Source organism: Lagopus muta, chromosome 1, assembly GCF_023343835.1.
Source record: "Lagopus muta isolate bLagMut1 chromosome 1, bLagMut1 primary, whole genome shotgun sequence".
Classification (NCBI taxonomy): Eukaryota; Metazoa; Chordata; class Aves; order Galliformes; family Phasianidae; genus Lagopus; species Lagopus muta.
In genome coordinates this window covers 160,643,123-160,658,970 of record NC_064433.1, presented here as the reverse complement: position 1 = coordinate 160,658,970, position 15,848 = coordinate 160,643,123, and the positions used below count along the sequence as shown (strand labels likewise).

At 34.2% G+C, this 15,848-nt stretch overlaps 1 protein-coding gene across 1 annotated transcript in view; it reads right to left on the bottom strand.

The window, feature by feature from the left end:
• Positions 1-15,848, bottom strand: part of DIAPH3 (diaphanous related formin 3) — a 249,057-nt gene that overhangs the window by 78,313 nt on the left and 154,896 nt on the right. Inside the window, exons 25-26 of the mRNA XM_048932696.1 lie at positions 10,104-10,227; positions 2,357-2,522 (exon numbers count right to left, since the gene is read on the bottom strand). Coding sequence (XP_048788653.1) covers positions 2,357-2,522; positions 10,104-10,227 — 290 coding nt within the window. The remainder of the gene's footprint in view (positions 1-2,356; positions 2,523-10,103; positions 10,228-15,848) is intronic.

Below are 15,848 nucleotides of genomic sequence, written 5' to 3'. Positions count from 1 at the left end.
GTAAGTCAGTGTCTTCACTGCTACCACTTGTAACCTTAGAAAAGAGACCCTCTTTGCTGTTATCTCTTTTCAGATGGTTACAGAGAGTGATGAAGTTTCCCCTCAGCTTCTTCCTCTCCAGACTAAACAACCCCAATTCCTTCAGTTGTTCCTTGGAACACCTCTTTCCTAGTTCCTTCAGCCAGCTTTGTCGCTCTCCTCTGCATGCACTTGAGCAACTCAGTATTTTTCTTGTGGTGAGGGGTTCAAAACTGAATACAGGATACGAGGCATGGCTCAGCAGTGCTGCATACATGAGGATGGACACTTAGATGTGATCGGCCTTCTTGATCACCTGGGCATCCTGCTGGCTCATGTTCAGCCAGTTGCCAACCAGGACCTCCTGGCCCTTTTCTGATGGGAAAGTTTTTAGCCGCTATTCCCAAATTCTATGTCACTGCATGGGACCCAGATCCAGCACTTACCTTTGTTGAATGTCATGCAACATGTAGCTAGCTGAGCAAAATTATTTTAATTGAAGACGGCACCTTCTAGAATTTTAGTCATTGAATTCTGAAGCAGCAGAGCTTCAATAATCTTTACACATCCTAATACCTCTGCTAAATATGCGTTCCATTTTAAGTACTTTCCTCAAAATGGAAGGGCAAAGGAATTTCACCCAAGTTTCAGTATATACAGGAGTATTTTTCCTGACTATACTCTCTGACAAGTCTGAAAACATTAAAAAATAACAACAACAAATAAACAAAACTGGGAAACACGGGAGCAACCTAAATATATTGTAATGATAAGTGTTAGGCTGCAATGTGAAGATGGCAGAATGAGCAACTGAGTCTTTCAACAGATCAACAGAAGAGTTTGATCACTGCACCAGTCTGCATCACAAAGCTGATTCTAAGATTTCCTTCCTGCAGGAGCATAGCTTACAAATTAAGCCATGTAATCAGAAGTAGCCACAAACAAAAGAAACAATGACCACAAAAAACACAGAAAATCAACAAACTCTTCCTGGCCTCCATAACCTTACCAATCTGAGCATAATTGTAAATAACCAGAACAGTGATCCTCACTAAGCCTAAAGAGGAGCTCCAAATAAGTGTTTCAGACTTTCCTAAATTTGCTTTGGTATTTGAAATTGAGGGTTGTGCCAGTCTTGTTTATGTATTCTGAAGTGCATCAAATTAATCATCCTTCTTACAGAAGAAGTATACTGGCAGTGATAAAAGAACTTGCAATATCTTTTGGAGAACAGCTGATTATCCTGAAATTTGACAAGACAGTTGTTTGTAGCCATATATAGTGAGCTCCTAAAAAACTCTAAAAAAATGTTTAAAGAAATACTGTTTGAGAAATTTCTACTTCACTTTTAAGAAGGAAAACTTGTTAAAACTTCTTAAATCATATTTTGGTGGATATAATAAGAACAAAGAATAATAAGAACACCACATTGAGATTAAATAATGCTTATTATTATTAGTTTTTGTAAACATAATGAAAATATGCTGGGACTCAAAAAAATATCTAAAGAAAAATTTATATTTTCAAAAAACTTTAAACCTTTATGCTGAGCTATTATTGCACTAGTTGTGAAAGTTTATATATATGTTTATATATAATGGTTGCAGGATGATGGCCTGTGATATAAGAAATATTGAACTAGCCTCAATTTATGACTATTTTAGATAACTCTAAAGCAAACATCTACTAACTGAAAGTGAGTTTGAATTATGCTTTTGACAATGTATTGAGCTTTATACATGAAAAGCTATCTAAAAATAACCTGCATCAGTCTAATGGCTGTTTCTCACAGATAATAAAGACATTAAAAACTATAAAATAGTTCTTTGCTACTTCTCCCCAAAAGATCATCTCTTTAAAAGGCGAGATAAGAAAGATTTAAAAATACATAAAAAACAAACACTCAGAGAACATTATCATTAAATAAAATAAAGTTCTGGATTTGGATTTTGTATGGGAAAAGGATACATAGAATGACAGCTATTTTTTATTTTTAAATAACTAACAAGCATCCTTTAAAAAGAAAAAGCAGTTTTAAGAAAAGTGGAGTTTCATATTTTTCCTATTCAGATTATAAATAAATGTAAGATGTTCAGATTTAAATTACATTCATCGTTGTAAAGAATTTCCATTTCTTTCAAAAAGAAATAATCCAAAAATAATAACTCAAAATCTAATTATCGTAACTTAGCAGAATTTAGGAGGAACAAAAAAAGTTTCTGTAATGTGCATCAGATGCTTTTTGAGGCAGAAGAAAATTATTTTATTTTGTTCAGGAATTTGAAGACTACAAAAGTAATTTTTAAGAAATGTTAGGGAATAAATAAACAAACCATACCATGAACATCATCCTGAAGTTGTTTAAGTCGGTCAAAAACTCCTCCACTGAAACTTTCTTCAGATCGATTGCAAAATACCTCATCACATTCTGATACAGTTTTTCCATGTTCTCATGCATCCCTGAAAGTTTCTGAAAATCTTCTTTGGCATGAATTAGAAAGCTGTATGCTGCTGTTAAGGCTGCAAGAGTACTGAGTTCATTTAAGAACATATGCACAATTATCTTTAAGGTCAAACATGTAATTTAGTTAATTAGAAAATATTTCTAAAATATACTCATTTAAAAATATATGAATTATATAATTTGATTTAGAACTAGTAGCTAACTTCACTAAAATGCGTGCCATTCTGCCACATATATAAAAGCAAAGTGAAATTTAGATATCAGTAACTAACTGGAATACTTTAACATATCGAGAAATACTGTAATTATTACTTCAAATACAGTAAAAATAGAAATGTCAGCAAAAAACAGTATTAAAAATAATAAATACAAGAGAAAAAACCCTCATCCTAACAGCTCTCTAGAATGGTAATATAGCAACAGTATTGCTTCCGATTTTATTTCTAGTGACTGCATCAGAAATTTATGCTTTCCAAGGCTATTTACAATGCAAATACAATTTAATTAAATTAGAGGTGAAAACAACAGAACTACTCCCAAAAAAGATAGACAACTTATAAAAAGCACCAAAATACTGCATAGCAAATGGAATCAAATAAAAAATAACTGTTTATTCATGGCTTTGTAAAGCTCAAAGAAGAAATACTGCATGTTGGTCTGTGGGACAATTTCATAAGTATTTACATAAATGGAAAAGCAACTAAACAAATATTTATGTTCTCTTCATGCTCCTGAAAAGAATGTAAAAGACAAAAAATAACAACTTCACCTTTTCTCCCACTGCCCACTGCAATTACTATAAAAGACAATTAACTGTTTATTTTATATCACAAATACATACACTATTTACCATTTTATTTTTATGAAGAATGGGATTTTTGATTAGGTGAATTAAAAACAAAGAAATAGAATTTTTGTTATCTCTGCTATTTCAAATTGATAGGAACAACTCACTACTGGGTGATTATTTTTACTCTTCAAATTTTATACCATGTACTTGTTTAGCTTAGAGACCGAATCCCATTTGATCTTCACTATAAGACGTCTTTATAGTTTGTTATACTTAGTTTCAAAACATTCTTTTACTTATTCCCCAACATGCACAAAACTTACTGGTGGGATAGCAAGGAAAGTGGATGAGAGATCAGTATGCAACAGCTGCCCAAATATTAAGTAAAGAAAAAAAAAAGGAATTATGAATAACAAAGCATGGCACAAATACACATTAGGACCAGCTAAAGAAATGTCAGCAGTTCAAGAAAGAAAAAAAAGCTGCCACAGTAGGAAACAAAAATTAACGTTAAGCCAAGGAAAATGTTTTTGCATCTTAATCTTTTTTCATACTATACTTGTATATAAATCTTATATCACCAATAGAACTTAGATAGAAATAACTATCTATTGCATTTTTGAGCTTGTTTGTTTCCATAGCTTGGAATGCTAAAGGAAAACCAGGTAAATTGGTTTTTTTTTGACAATAGGTATAAATGCCATTTATCAAACCTGCCAGTAACTTTCTTCAGCATTCTAGGAAGGAAAAAAAAAAAATCTTACAAAAGCTAAAAATATAAATAAAATGTATATTTAATGTTGTAAATGAATGATAAGCCAGTATACACTAAAAAGGAAACTTTTGAGAAGAAAGATCTGTGATATTCTACAAGATGTAAGTACAGTTACAACTATGCTAATAGTGTCTATATAATGTTTATATTAAGCTGTCGGAACTGACTCCTCTCAAATACATGGTGCAAAATTTTAAACTCAAAATGCAGCATTCTGGAAAGATGTGCTACTATGCAGTATTTCATTCCCAGACAGAGAATTCTGAGATTTTTATTTTCTGTCTGGTATGCTATGGGATACCCTAAGCTCCTGGCATTCTACTGAGACTGTGCTTCAATTTAGCTACTTTTAATAAGTCCTCTTCCTTTTTTCCTTAAATACAGCTTTTGTTAGCCAGTACTAGCTAAACTGGAGGCAACAGGGAATACTACTGAGCACGGCAATCCCAACTGTAATTATTATGAACAGGTTGATATATGTGCATTATCAGCTACACGATTCATTGGCTTTGGATGAATGAAAACAGAAGTACAGCAAAGCTGCAACACAGGTGGGAGGAAAAGCAAATCAAGAAGTTTGTTATTTGTTAACTTTTTCTGAAATGGCTTCACTTCATGGACAGCCTTTTGGAACTCATGGGACTACAGATCATCATTCTGCTCATTATTGGAAGAGAAAAGCAATGCAGGGCTGAAATGAGTAGTATCTGTTGTGGAATTTCCATATACTATATATTTGGTCTTGCATATTCATGGCAGCTTTTTTCATAGTGGACTGCTTGTCTTAAAGCTGTATTGATTTTAATATATTGTGCTATGTAAAATACTAATATAGTGGAGTGTATCAAGACGTAAAATCAGCTGTTACTCTACGGTAGACAACAAATTACGTTAGTACTCCAAACATTTTCTCAGAAGACCTTACATTCATTGCATGTGACATTTTGACAAACTAACCCATGTATTAAACATAGGCAATTCAAAAAGGAATCTGATCCTGCATAAGTACAAAAGATTAATAAGTGCACAGATGCTGTATGCATTTCAACACAATCTTCAAAATGGAACTGAGACTGTCATTATATAAGCCAGCAACAGTCTCTGTAAAAACACAGCAAATTTTTCAAAGACTGGTGTAAGTAGATTGAGGTCACCTCAAACCAGGATTTCAATGAACAATTTTTTAATTTTATTTATTTATTTATTTTAAGGCCAGAGGGTACAAATTATGCAGGGCTCCAGCGAGCATTTCCCACATGAAGCTCTCGGGGAAATAGTTGCAATTATCTGAAAAATACATGTCACAAAGACTTCATTTTATGTACACAGCAAGGATCGACAGTAAAATTTCTTCTCTGAATACAGTAGTTCAAAAAAGACACTCTAATGTTTAGATTTTTAAATTAGTATCTTCTGAAGAGTGTTTGTCTAATAATTCCTTTTCCTTGACTTACTCACTCAATCTTACCTCTATATTAAATATAATACTAAAAAAAAAATTGACATACATTTGTATCATAGTGTGTATATCCCTTGTATTTATGAACAAAACCAGTGTTAATGAGTCTGAGGTCCAGACCAGATAGAAAATATATAAAAGAATTACATAATTCAAGTTAAATTTACAGTTTGCCCAAACCCTATTAATTACATGCCCACATAGTCAACATCTTGATCCTTTCTGAAAGAGTGACATGCAGTCCTTTTTCACTTGACCAGCTCTGGTCTTGTAATCTTGAAAATCCTTTAGGATCCTAGGATGTCTTATTTCTTCACACCGTACAGAATAAATTTCCAACTATATGGCTGGTTGGATAACCAATAGTTTAGAGGCAATGTACAGAATTGGGTTTCTTATACCTCACTCGAATCAGGCTAAGTTCAATTCTTTCCTTCTCTTAACAAATTCACTTAAACAACAAGGAAAAAGGAACAGAGAATTGATCAAAAAGAAAGGACTGTATTCCTAGCTGAAAGGTATCAACCAACTTACTGTCTCTCAAGTATTAGTTGCATAAACTTGTGTGAAAATCAGCTTTATAAATATATTCAGTGGTTAAACAGGATAAAATTTGTGAAGAGTTTCTCAACTGCTCCTTAGAAAATCATTAGATGTAAGCTAAACTGATACAGAAGATGTTGATTAACTGCTTAATTAAGCTTTCATCATGTAATTTAAATTCTCTTCATAAACCCACTAAATGTTTATTTTGAACATACAAATGCATTTTGTTCACTGTGCTTTTTCTTGAACATTACACTGAATGAATTTAATACTATAAATCAATATCAATTCAATATTCTTTGACTGTCCTAATTAAAGCAAACAAATGAACTACAATAACGACTGTAATTTCTGCTCAGCTAGTATACATAAGATCACTGACAAACTAGCACAGTTTAATGTATAAGAGAAATATTAATAATTATAGACTTTGTCAATAAAAGGGTGCACCAACTGTGCATATATCTGACTTCCTGAAGAAACAAGAATGCTAATCAGTTCATTAGGGACCTTTGGGTTGTGATATTTGTGACAGGATGTAATAGCCTGCTTGTCCATGAAGCCTAATTGTACTCAAGATGAAAAATTATTTCCAACAAAGCACCATCCTTCCTTTTTCAGATTTCCTACTGGTTTCTCTTTATGAGCTGCATGCCTTTCAAGACTTCAGCATCATTCAGCTTTCCTTGTCATAGGAATAAAAGTCAAGACACGTCCAGGCTTCATCATGCTGTGCAGGATTATCTAACCTTTCCATCAAACCTTTTTTGCTTCGTAATTTATTGAAGCTCCTGCTTTTCTAAAAGTGAGCTTCTTTAATTAGTGTGTTCACAGAAATTACTAGAAACCAAATGCAACTTAACGGTTCTGAAATTATTGCCTCTGTACTGGGAGAAGTAGTAGGTGAAGGCAAACTATTCCCGTTCATAATATGTTCTGTTCAAAATACTGTTTGAATAGCCTAACATAACAAAATACGTAGTGTAGCTGGTTTTACTTGCACTGATTTATTCTGACTATGATAAAATATTCATCTCACCTGTTTCTAACAGCAATCAATACCCAGTGATTGGAGAAAACAAGAATGAAATAGAAAAAGTGTAGCATGGTAAGTCAACTTATGTAGTATTTAGCTTCTAAGAATCTGCAGGTTACTGATTTTTATGAGCTAAAACTACCTCAGGACTAATGTATTTAAGCTCCAGACACAGTATCTTTAGCTGACTATCTAAGCCTTAAAGGAAATTCATCTACGCTGTCAACCTCTACAACATCTTGAAAGTAAATGCTGCAGTTTGTGTTCTGCATGAGTAAACATTCCTGTTAGTATGTTATCATCTCTGAAGTAGGATTTTATTCCTAATTATTTACAAGAAATAATGAACACCTTCCTAACTTTCCTGTTGCATGGTAGATAAATTTACAAGTATCTTTACTAATTCTCATTTAATTTTCCAGCTTCAGAGTCCTAATCTATTTAAACATCCTTCTTGCTGAAATTATTGCTTTCTGTTGATCACTGTTGTCACCATTCTCTACCACATCAATAGGTGTACAATATACTTTCAGAGATGGGGTGATGGAAGTACTCAAGATGTAAGACTATTACTGATTTTTACAGCAACTTATTTCTGCTTTCTGATTGTTTTTAACTACAGTTGTTCTCAAGAACTCCTAACATTCTTCTTCTAGATGTACTATTTCATAGTCACTGAAATGCACTTGCCTTTCTGTTAGTACCTACTAGTATCTGCTTTTTGGCATGAGTTTTTCAATTTTATTTTTTAACTATAAATTATACCAGAATAAGTAGTCATTCTACTATTCCCTTAAAAAAATCTGTTTTCTTGGAAGACTTTGTTAACTCATCTTGTTGAAAGATGCATGGATATTCAGTTATGCTCTACTGAATGTCTTGGCATAATTTGTGCTCTGCAAGGAATGGTTTCTCCTTAAACAGACAAAAAAACAATAAAACCCACCACAATGTCCATGTCACTTAATAGTGTATCTTGTATATATGTGTATATATATATATATATATATATATACACACCCACATATATATATATATATATAGACTGAGCCCATATATATGATCTTTTTATTTAGTCTAAATTAGTTTTTCTTGGCACAGAAACCAGATTTACAGCTACACAGCTCAGTTTCTCCTTGCAGCCATCTTAAAAGAGAACATCTTTTCAACTCCAATTTTTCTGGTGTCTAACGCTACCTTAGTTCATATAAGAATATGTCATCCAAAGGGTAAATACTTGACTTGATTTTTAAATCTTTTCAAGTCTGGGGATTTATTGCTATTTAATTTATTATTTTATTTTAATGAAACTCCTAAAAAGTTCAGCTGAGATCATCCCTTCATACAAAGTATTGCACAGTTGGTTCAATCAAAGATCTCTCCGGAGACAACCCTTGCAAACAACTAATTTAACTTTTTGGTTATGGCTTATCTTCGTGACATACAATGATAATCTAAATCTTCAGCAGTATTGCTGAAGTACTGCTTCTGAAATGCTTGAAAAGGACATTTCTTCCTTTCCTGAGATGATCAATATCCTTTCTAAGAGCTCAGTAAATTGCTCTAATAGTCTTCATATATGGGGATGGAATTTTAACTCTGAGAAAAGTTATGGCATTTACTGACAAGGTCCACCCATTTACCTATCTGAATATCATATTTTAACTTCTTACACTATTGTTTTACAACTGTGACCTATTCTGTCTCAAATGCAATTTATAACCTTCTATGAAAGTATTCCACTAACTTTCTGCCATCAAGTTCCAGAAATGCCTAATGTGTCAGTAACACAAAAGGAAATTAGGCATTCAACTTAATCATTTTTGGAATTTCAGATGTTGGACATTAGCACAGATTTATTTCTCTTCACTGCTCTCTGCTCTCCTTCTTAAGTGAAACTTATATCTTCAGGCTATTCTTCACTCAATCCCAAATGATTTTTGTTAACTTCTTTTATATCTTTTTTTTTTTATGGAGAAAATTTAGAACTCTCCAAGTTCTCTTCTATACCACTGGCTTCTTCAGATGCAAAAACATTTCACAATATAGAGACACCGTGCTAGTGAGTTTCAACAAATCTCTCAAAACCACACTGAGTTGGAAAAGAAAGTCACTAACAACAGCAACAAGAACAATAACAAAGAATAGCTTCACCAACAAAATAAACCACAACAGAAAAGATTAGTAGTAACAGTGGAAGGTTACAGATACTACAGAGTCCAGAGAAAGGCCTAAAGCCAAGTTATATATGATTTGGTTGCAGCAAGTGTTCTGAAGAGGAAATTGGCCCTAATGCAGCAGTGATAAGAGCTACTTACCTTTAGGGTCTCTTGCTGTCCTTTATTTAATAGAGTTAGATTAATCAAGAGCAATGAATAACTGTCTCCTGAGTCCTCCTGTCTTTATACATAGCAAAGTAGACTTCCAGTTAGATAATAAACTAACTATGCCTGGTAAGGGAATTTCAACTTTTCTCTCTATGTATGTTGATATTTCTGCTCCTAGGATATTCTCCGTGGCCAAAGGTCAGTAGAGAGGTTTAAGCTAGAGAACAATTTCCTTGACTTTGATTAAATATCTTCCTGTCACATATGAGGGAGACAGGCAGTTCAGTTGGGTGGAGGGCTTGGAATAAATAGTCAGAAGGTAAATTTCATTTAAGCAATAGGAGAAATTTTTTGTTGTAATTGTTGCATCTACCAAACTTATTCTGAACTGTAATTCATACACTAAAGAACAAATACATAGTGATGCACATCTTCCTCTAATATACTCTTATGAGAAAAATCACCCAGTAAGACACCTACATACAGAGTTAAACCTAACAGCATTTTCCCCCCAATTCCATTCACTACAGATGACTCCATTAATAAGGCTGTTCATGTACTTAGCTTTTAAGAGAAAAGATTTTTTTTTCAACAATATATGCTACAAACTGAAGCTAGATAAATTTAAAGTTTGAGTTATTGCAAACTATTTGTATGTGTTTTTCTAAAGAATACTCCAAAGGATATGGACATTTTTGCTACGAACTTATCATGCTTATCTTCAGCAACTGGAAATGTCTTCAAATCCTTCTCAAGCTGTTGGAGTTGCTTTTCCATATGCTTCAGGCTCTTCTCCAGGTTTTCTGCTGAGACTAAAACACAGTACATTAACTCTGTTAACACCTTAAACAAGAAACACTGTAAAATTTCTCAGTTAAAATCTTATCCAAAACAGCATGCTGCATTTTCAATTTTGAAATAAAAGCAGTGACCAAATTACAACGCATGACGAGGAAATTACAATGCTCAGTTTCCCTACTTATATAGTTGCCTTGTTCTGATTAGAATATTGTTTGAATGTTGCATTTTGCTTTATTCTTATGACTAAGGTATAGCACAGTCAGTTTTAAATAGCCTGAGATATATCTATACCAGTCTGTCTTCTGATTACCCGTAGGCAGCTTTAAAGCAACTCCAAGAATCACAAAGCTTGCTCAAACAACAATCTGTTAAAACAGAAAATAAAATTTCTATGATAGATCATGAAGAAAGTAAGACCCTCAAAACAAAGAAAACAGGTTACTGAACACTGATGCATGAAACCAAAGATCCAGCTCCCTAGTTTGAAAGCACAGTGCCTATTAAGAAACATAACAGAATTTGTAAAGTCAACATGCCTTTCAAGCTGGAGAGAAGTACAGACACTGAGATGAGGTGAAGCAATACACAGACTTAAGAGAAAAAAAAGAGCAGAAAGGAAACATCAAGAATCTATAACAGGATGCAGAAAAACTGCAAAATTTCTTACCAGAAAAAAGAGGAATGCAACTTCCAATCATTTGGAAGAATGCAGGGAACACTGATGATACAAAACGGAGAGGTGTCGCTGGCATACCAGAAGGCTCTGCTTCCATTCAACGACACCTAGACAAACTAGAGAGTTGGGCAGAGAGGAAGCTAATGTGGTTCAACAAGGGCAAGTGTAGAGTTCTGCACCTGGAGAGAAATAACTGCATGCATCAGTACAAGTATGGGGACGACCTGCTCTAAAGGAGTTAAGCAGAGAAGGACTTTGGTGCCCTGGTGCACAACAGGTTGACCATGAGAGCCAGCCTTTAGGCCATTCAGGCCAATGGTATCCTGGCGTGCAGTAAAAAGAATGTTACCATCAGGACAAGGGACATGATCCTCCCTCTCTATTCCACCCTGGTGAGGCTACATCTGGGGTACTGTGTCCAGTTCTGGGCTCCCCAGTTCAAGAATGACAGGGAACTACCAAAGAGTCCAGCAGAGGACTACAAAGATCATTATGGCCTGGAGCATCTCTCTTACAAGGAAACGCGATAGATCTTTAGCCTGTAGAAGAGAAGACTACAAGGAGATCTTGTCAAAGCTTATAAATATCTAATGGCAACAGAACAAGGACCAATGGGCACAAACTGCAACACAAGAAGTTCCATATGAATATAAGACAGAACTTCTGTATTGTGAGAGTGACACAGCACTGGAACAGGCTGCCCAGTGAGGTTGTGGAGTCTCCTTTTTTGGCAATATTCAAGACCTGCCTGTACGCTTTCCTGTGTAACCTACCGTAGCAAACTTTCTTTAGCAGAAGGGTTGGACTAGATGTACTCCAGAGGTCACTTCCACCCTCTACAGTTCTGTGATGCAATTTATTATTTTTTTATCAGCTATTTCATTCCAAATATACTGTTCCTACAAAGATAAAGTTACCTTCACCTACAAAATCCCTGGAAAAAGTTTCTGGCCCTATGATGTCAATAGGATCTGTAATGGATCCGTGATTTACTTCTGCATAGAGATATGCGATAGAAAACATGAGATGCACTCACTGAACACATCTTTCACAAAATTCTGCCAAGAATCACCAAATGACTGGATTAAAATGTTGCATAGCAACTACAATTCCATTCATAACAGCAAGGTTAACACAGGTATAAAATGATCAATGGTAACTGTGAAAATGCTAATGCAGTGTAAAAAAAGTAATTTCTATACAATCACTGTTTCTAAAAAGTAAAGGGGATATAGGTGTGTGTTCATATTATAATTTATAACTCAATTCAGTTTATAACCATAATTTTAAAAACCCTCTGTTTACTCAAAATCACAGTTTTCCAATTTTATGTCAGGCTTGGCAGATTTTCAGGGAGTGATTTGGTGAACTCTAATCATCACTAGATAAATCATTTAGCTTTAGCAGTTAAGAAACTGCTTTGTTAGAGAAGTAGAGTTAAAATTAGAAGTTGACAGTGCTCACTGAAGATGTGCTTCATGTCTTGATAGGTTTCAAAATCAATATTGATTTTAATATAAAGTCATACCTCTGCTGTATTAAGAAGCATTTGAGGGTAGGTGCACACAAGTTTAAGAAAATAAATTAAAAAAAAATTAATTAGAAAGCTCCTAGGAAATACATAATTAATATTAAACACGATGTATATATTATCAAGTTCAGTATCTTTACAACATAGTTTGTCTTGTCTTAAATGTGCATAAAATTAAAATACTTACAAAGTGTCAGAATGATCAGAGCCAGAAAACACACAAGTTTAAAAAGAAAAAATGTAGGTAGCAGCTGAGAAAGTCCTACTTGCTTTTTGCCAATAAAAAAAAATAAAAAAATAAAAAAAATCAGTGCCTAGAGCTGATTTGCAAGCCATATTAAAAATCAGTGACTAAGCACTGAAATTTTCAAATTCTTGTTTTCAGCAAAGCCTTTTTTTAAAAAATAACTTGTTACTTCTGTTGCTTTTGTGTTCGTTTTTTTATCTCGAACAGTTATGTATTTGATCAAGAATCTTCTGTCAAGAACAAGACTGTCTGTCTTGTTCTATAGTTGGTTGGGTTTTTTCTTCCCTTGTCTTAGGTTGTTCCTGAGTATGAAATTTCAGCATTCTTATCATTTCTGCAATACACATCTACTAGATATATTTTCCTTTAAGACTATATTTCTGTAGACAGTCTCGAACAGAAACTAAATCTCAATATATTGGTATTCTTTTGGAATTACTGAAAGTTTCAGCAACTTTCAATTTAGTGAAAACAGATGAAAAATCAAAACTGAGAATCCAAGCATCTCTTCTAAAGATCACCTGAAATATCTATAAGATTTGTCCATGCTCATCTAGAAAATACGGTATAAAGTCGAGAGTGTAATAGGATGGCAGAAGAGGAAAAAAAAAACAACAACAACCTACATTTACTCCTACTGCTGAGGAGATTCAGATGTAAATCCAAGCCAAACTGAAGTGTATAACTCATAATAATTCTGAATTTAAGTGAAAGAATGGAGTTTTCAGTGTTGGTGAGCACACAAAACCAAGTTGTCTGTTGAAATACAATCTATATGTGCCTGAAGTCTAGGTCATTTATACACAATGAGTTTCCTTATCCTTGTTTTAAAAAGACTCCTTATATCCTTCTAGCCTTCCTCACTTTTCAGGGTTAAAAAAAAACTGTGTTCTTCAAGTTTCCTCTCTTGATTCAAATCTTTTAGTACTGTGGGTATTCCAAAAGCTTCTGTTTTAAAATCTCTCCACATTTCAGGTGATGGCTTACCAGTCCTTTTAACATTTGCATTAATATTAGTACTGAAAATGCCTTATCTGATTATCTATAGATAAAAAAATTTCTTTCCTGACCAGAGCTCTTACTGCAGTATCAAGATGCATGATCTTGTACTTCATACTATTGATTTTCATTTCTTTTACTCTACTCCCTCAGCACTATTCAGTGATGACAATCTAATCCCACTCTCCACTGACAATGCTGGCTAAGTTTTTGTCAGAATGTTTGTTGGTTCAATAGCACAAATTTATTTTGTTGCCATATTCCATTTAGGCAGCATTGTACACTTTCTTCACTTTTTATCCTAATGAACAATTTCCCACTTTATACTACATCAAATGCCTTCCATTCAACATAGATTTCATGTGTCAAAATGAAAAAAAAGAGAAATTAATATTCACAGCCAGCAGATTACTTGGCTACCAGTAAATTCATTTTCATTTTGTGCCATTGTCATTAACCTCTATGTTTGATTATTCCTTCCTCTAAAATTTTCACATTATTTAGACTAGATAAAAAGATGTGCAGTCGCCCCAAATCAATATTTTCTGCGCAGTATCCTAAATGTTCCATAATCACACAACACTACTGTAGCCACAGAAAAATTTGACAAAAATCATAGTTATTGAACTTATAATTCCATATCTTGGTTACATCAGAATACAGAAATGGAAATCAGTACTTAAAAGTACAGGGAACTCCAGTTTTCTTTAAAAAAGTCTTTATGGAGACCCTCTCCTCTCCCTCATTTCCAGATCATTATTCTTGCTTTAAACTAAAGCAATATTTCTTCTAGTTTTGTAGCTATACCTCTTTCATATCTAATCCTAGAAATAGTTCTCTAAAGTAATGCACTACTAGTTTTCCTGGATGGCTACCATCTCTGTACCAAGAGAATCTTCATCTTGCCTACAGGTATTTAGCTTTCTCTGTGCTATTCTGGCCACTACATTCTGAAAAAGTGAGAGTGACAATGACATCCTGATCTCTAGCCTCATGTAGAAAACCATACTCCACAAAAAAAGATTCTGACAATATACCACTGCTTTTTCTGTTTGATCTTCATGAATACTGGATAGCGGTCAAAGTCTACTACTGAATGATTCTCTAAAACTGACTGTGTATTCTTGATGTAATATTTAAACATATAACATCCCTGTTGAATGACATAACAGATCCTCAAAAAAAGCAAACCAAAACAATGAAATCCCTCACTGTCAGATGGTTTAGAGCCCTAACGGAAAAGTAGTATGTAATGTAAAGACAAAATATTAGGAGGTTTCTGTAAACACTAGCAGAGGTCTGAGATATCCATTAACAAGAGGTAGTTGGATATATTCAGTGTCATAGAAGACTGAGAATACAACGTGTATGTCTTATGGTTCCCAAAATGACCTTTTCTCTTGTCTTCTGCAGCCTTTTCCTGGGTTTCTTGCCTTTTCTTGTTTTAAAAAGGTGCTATATGCTACACTTGATTTTTTTTTTTTTCCCCAAAGCTCTGACAATGCCATTGCCTCTCAAGCCCTAGGATGTTTTCTTCGTAGACAAAGCAGCCTCCAGCTGCAAACATGAAAGCAAAAGCTCTCCAAGCAGAATTTAATTGATTTTCTCTTATTTTGAATTCAAATATGAGCACACTAATATAGCATAACTGTAAACAATGCATGAGAATTTTAATATCCAGCTTTCCATTAATAATGTTACCATGATCACTAGGAATCAAGCTCAGACCTTAGAGCCCTATACTAACTACACAAGAGCCCTGGTCTGTTATTTTTAGAACTCTCTGTGCAAAATGAAGCTTGGCTCCATGTCTCTTTTTATGATGTACAGTTCGAGCTCAGAACATGAAAAAATGGGCAAAAGTTGAAAACAGACACCCTCAAATGATGAATAATTGGCCATCAGTGAATTCTTTATCTTTGGATTGCTATTGAAAGAATGAAGCACCTGCTAACCAAGGGGAAAAAATGACCAAGCAACAAGATATGCCACCTGCCAGAGCACAGGAAAATAATATCCCCATGTTGCAGAGTACACATTAGAGAGTAAGAAAGAGAGAAAGAAGACACCTGCATCAGTTGTGGTTTCCCTGACTGAAGAGCTCTTGAGCCTCAACACCTTGGCCCTTAGGGACCAAGACCATGAAGTACTACTGTGCTGACTGCAGGGTAGTATACAT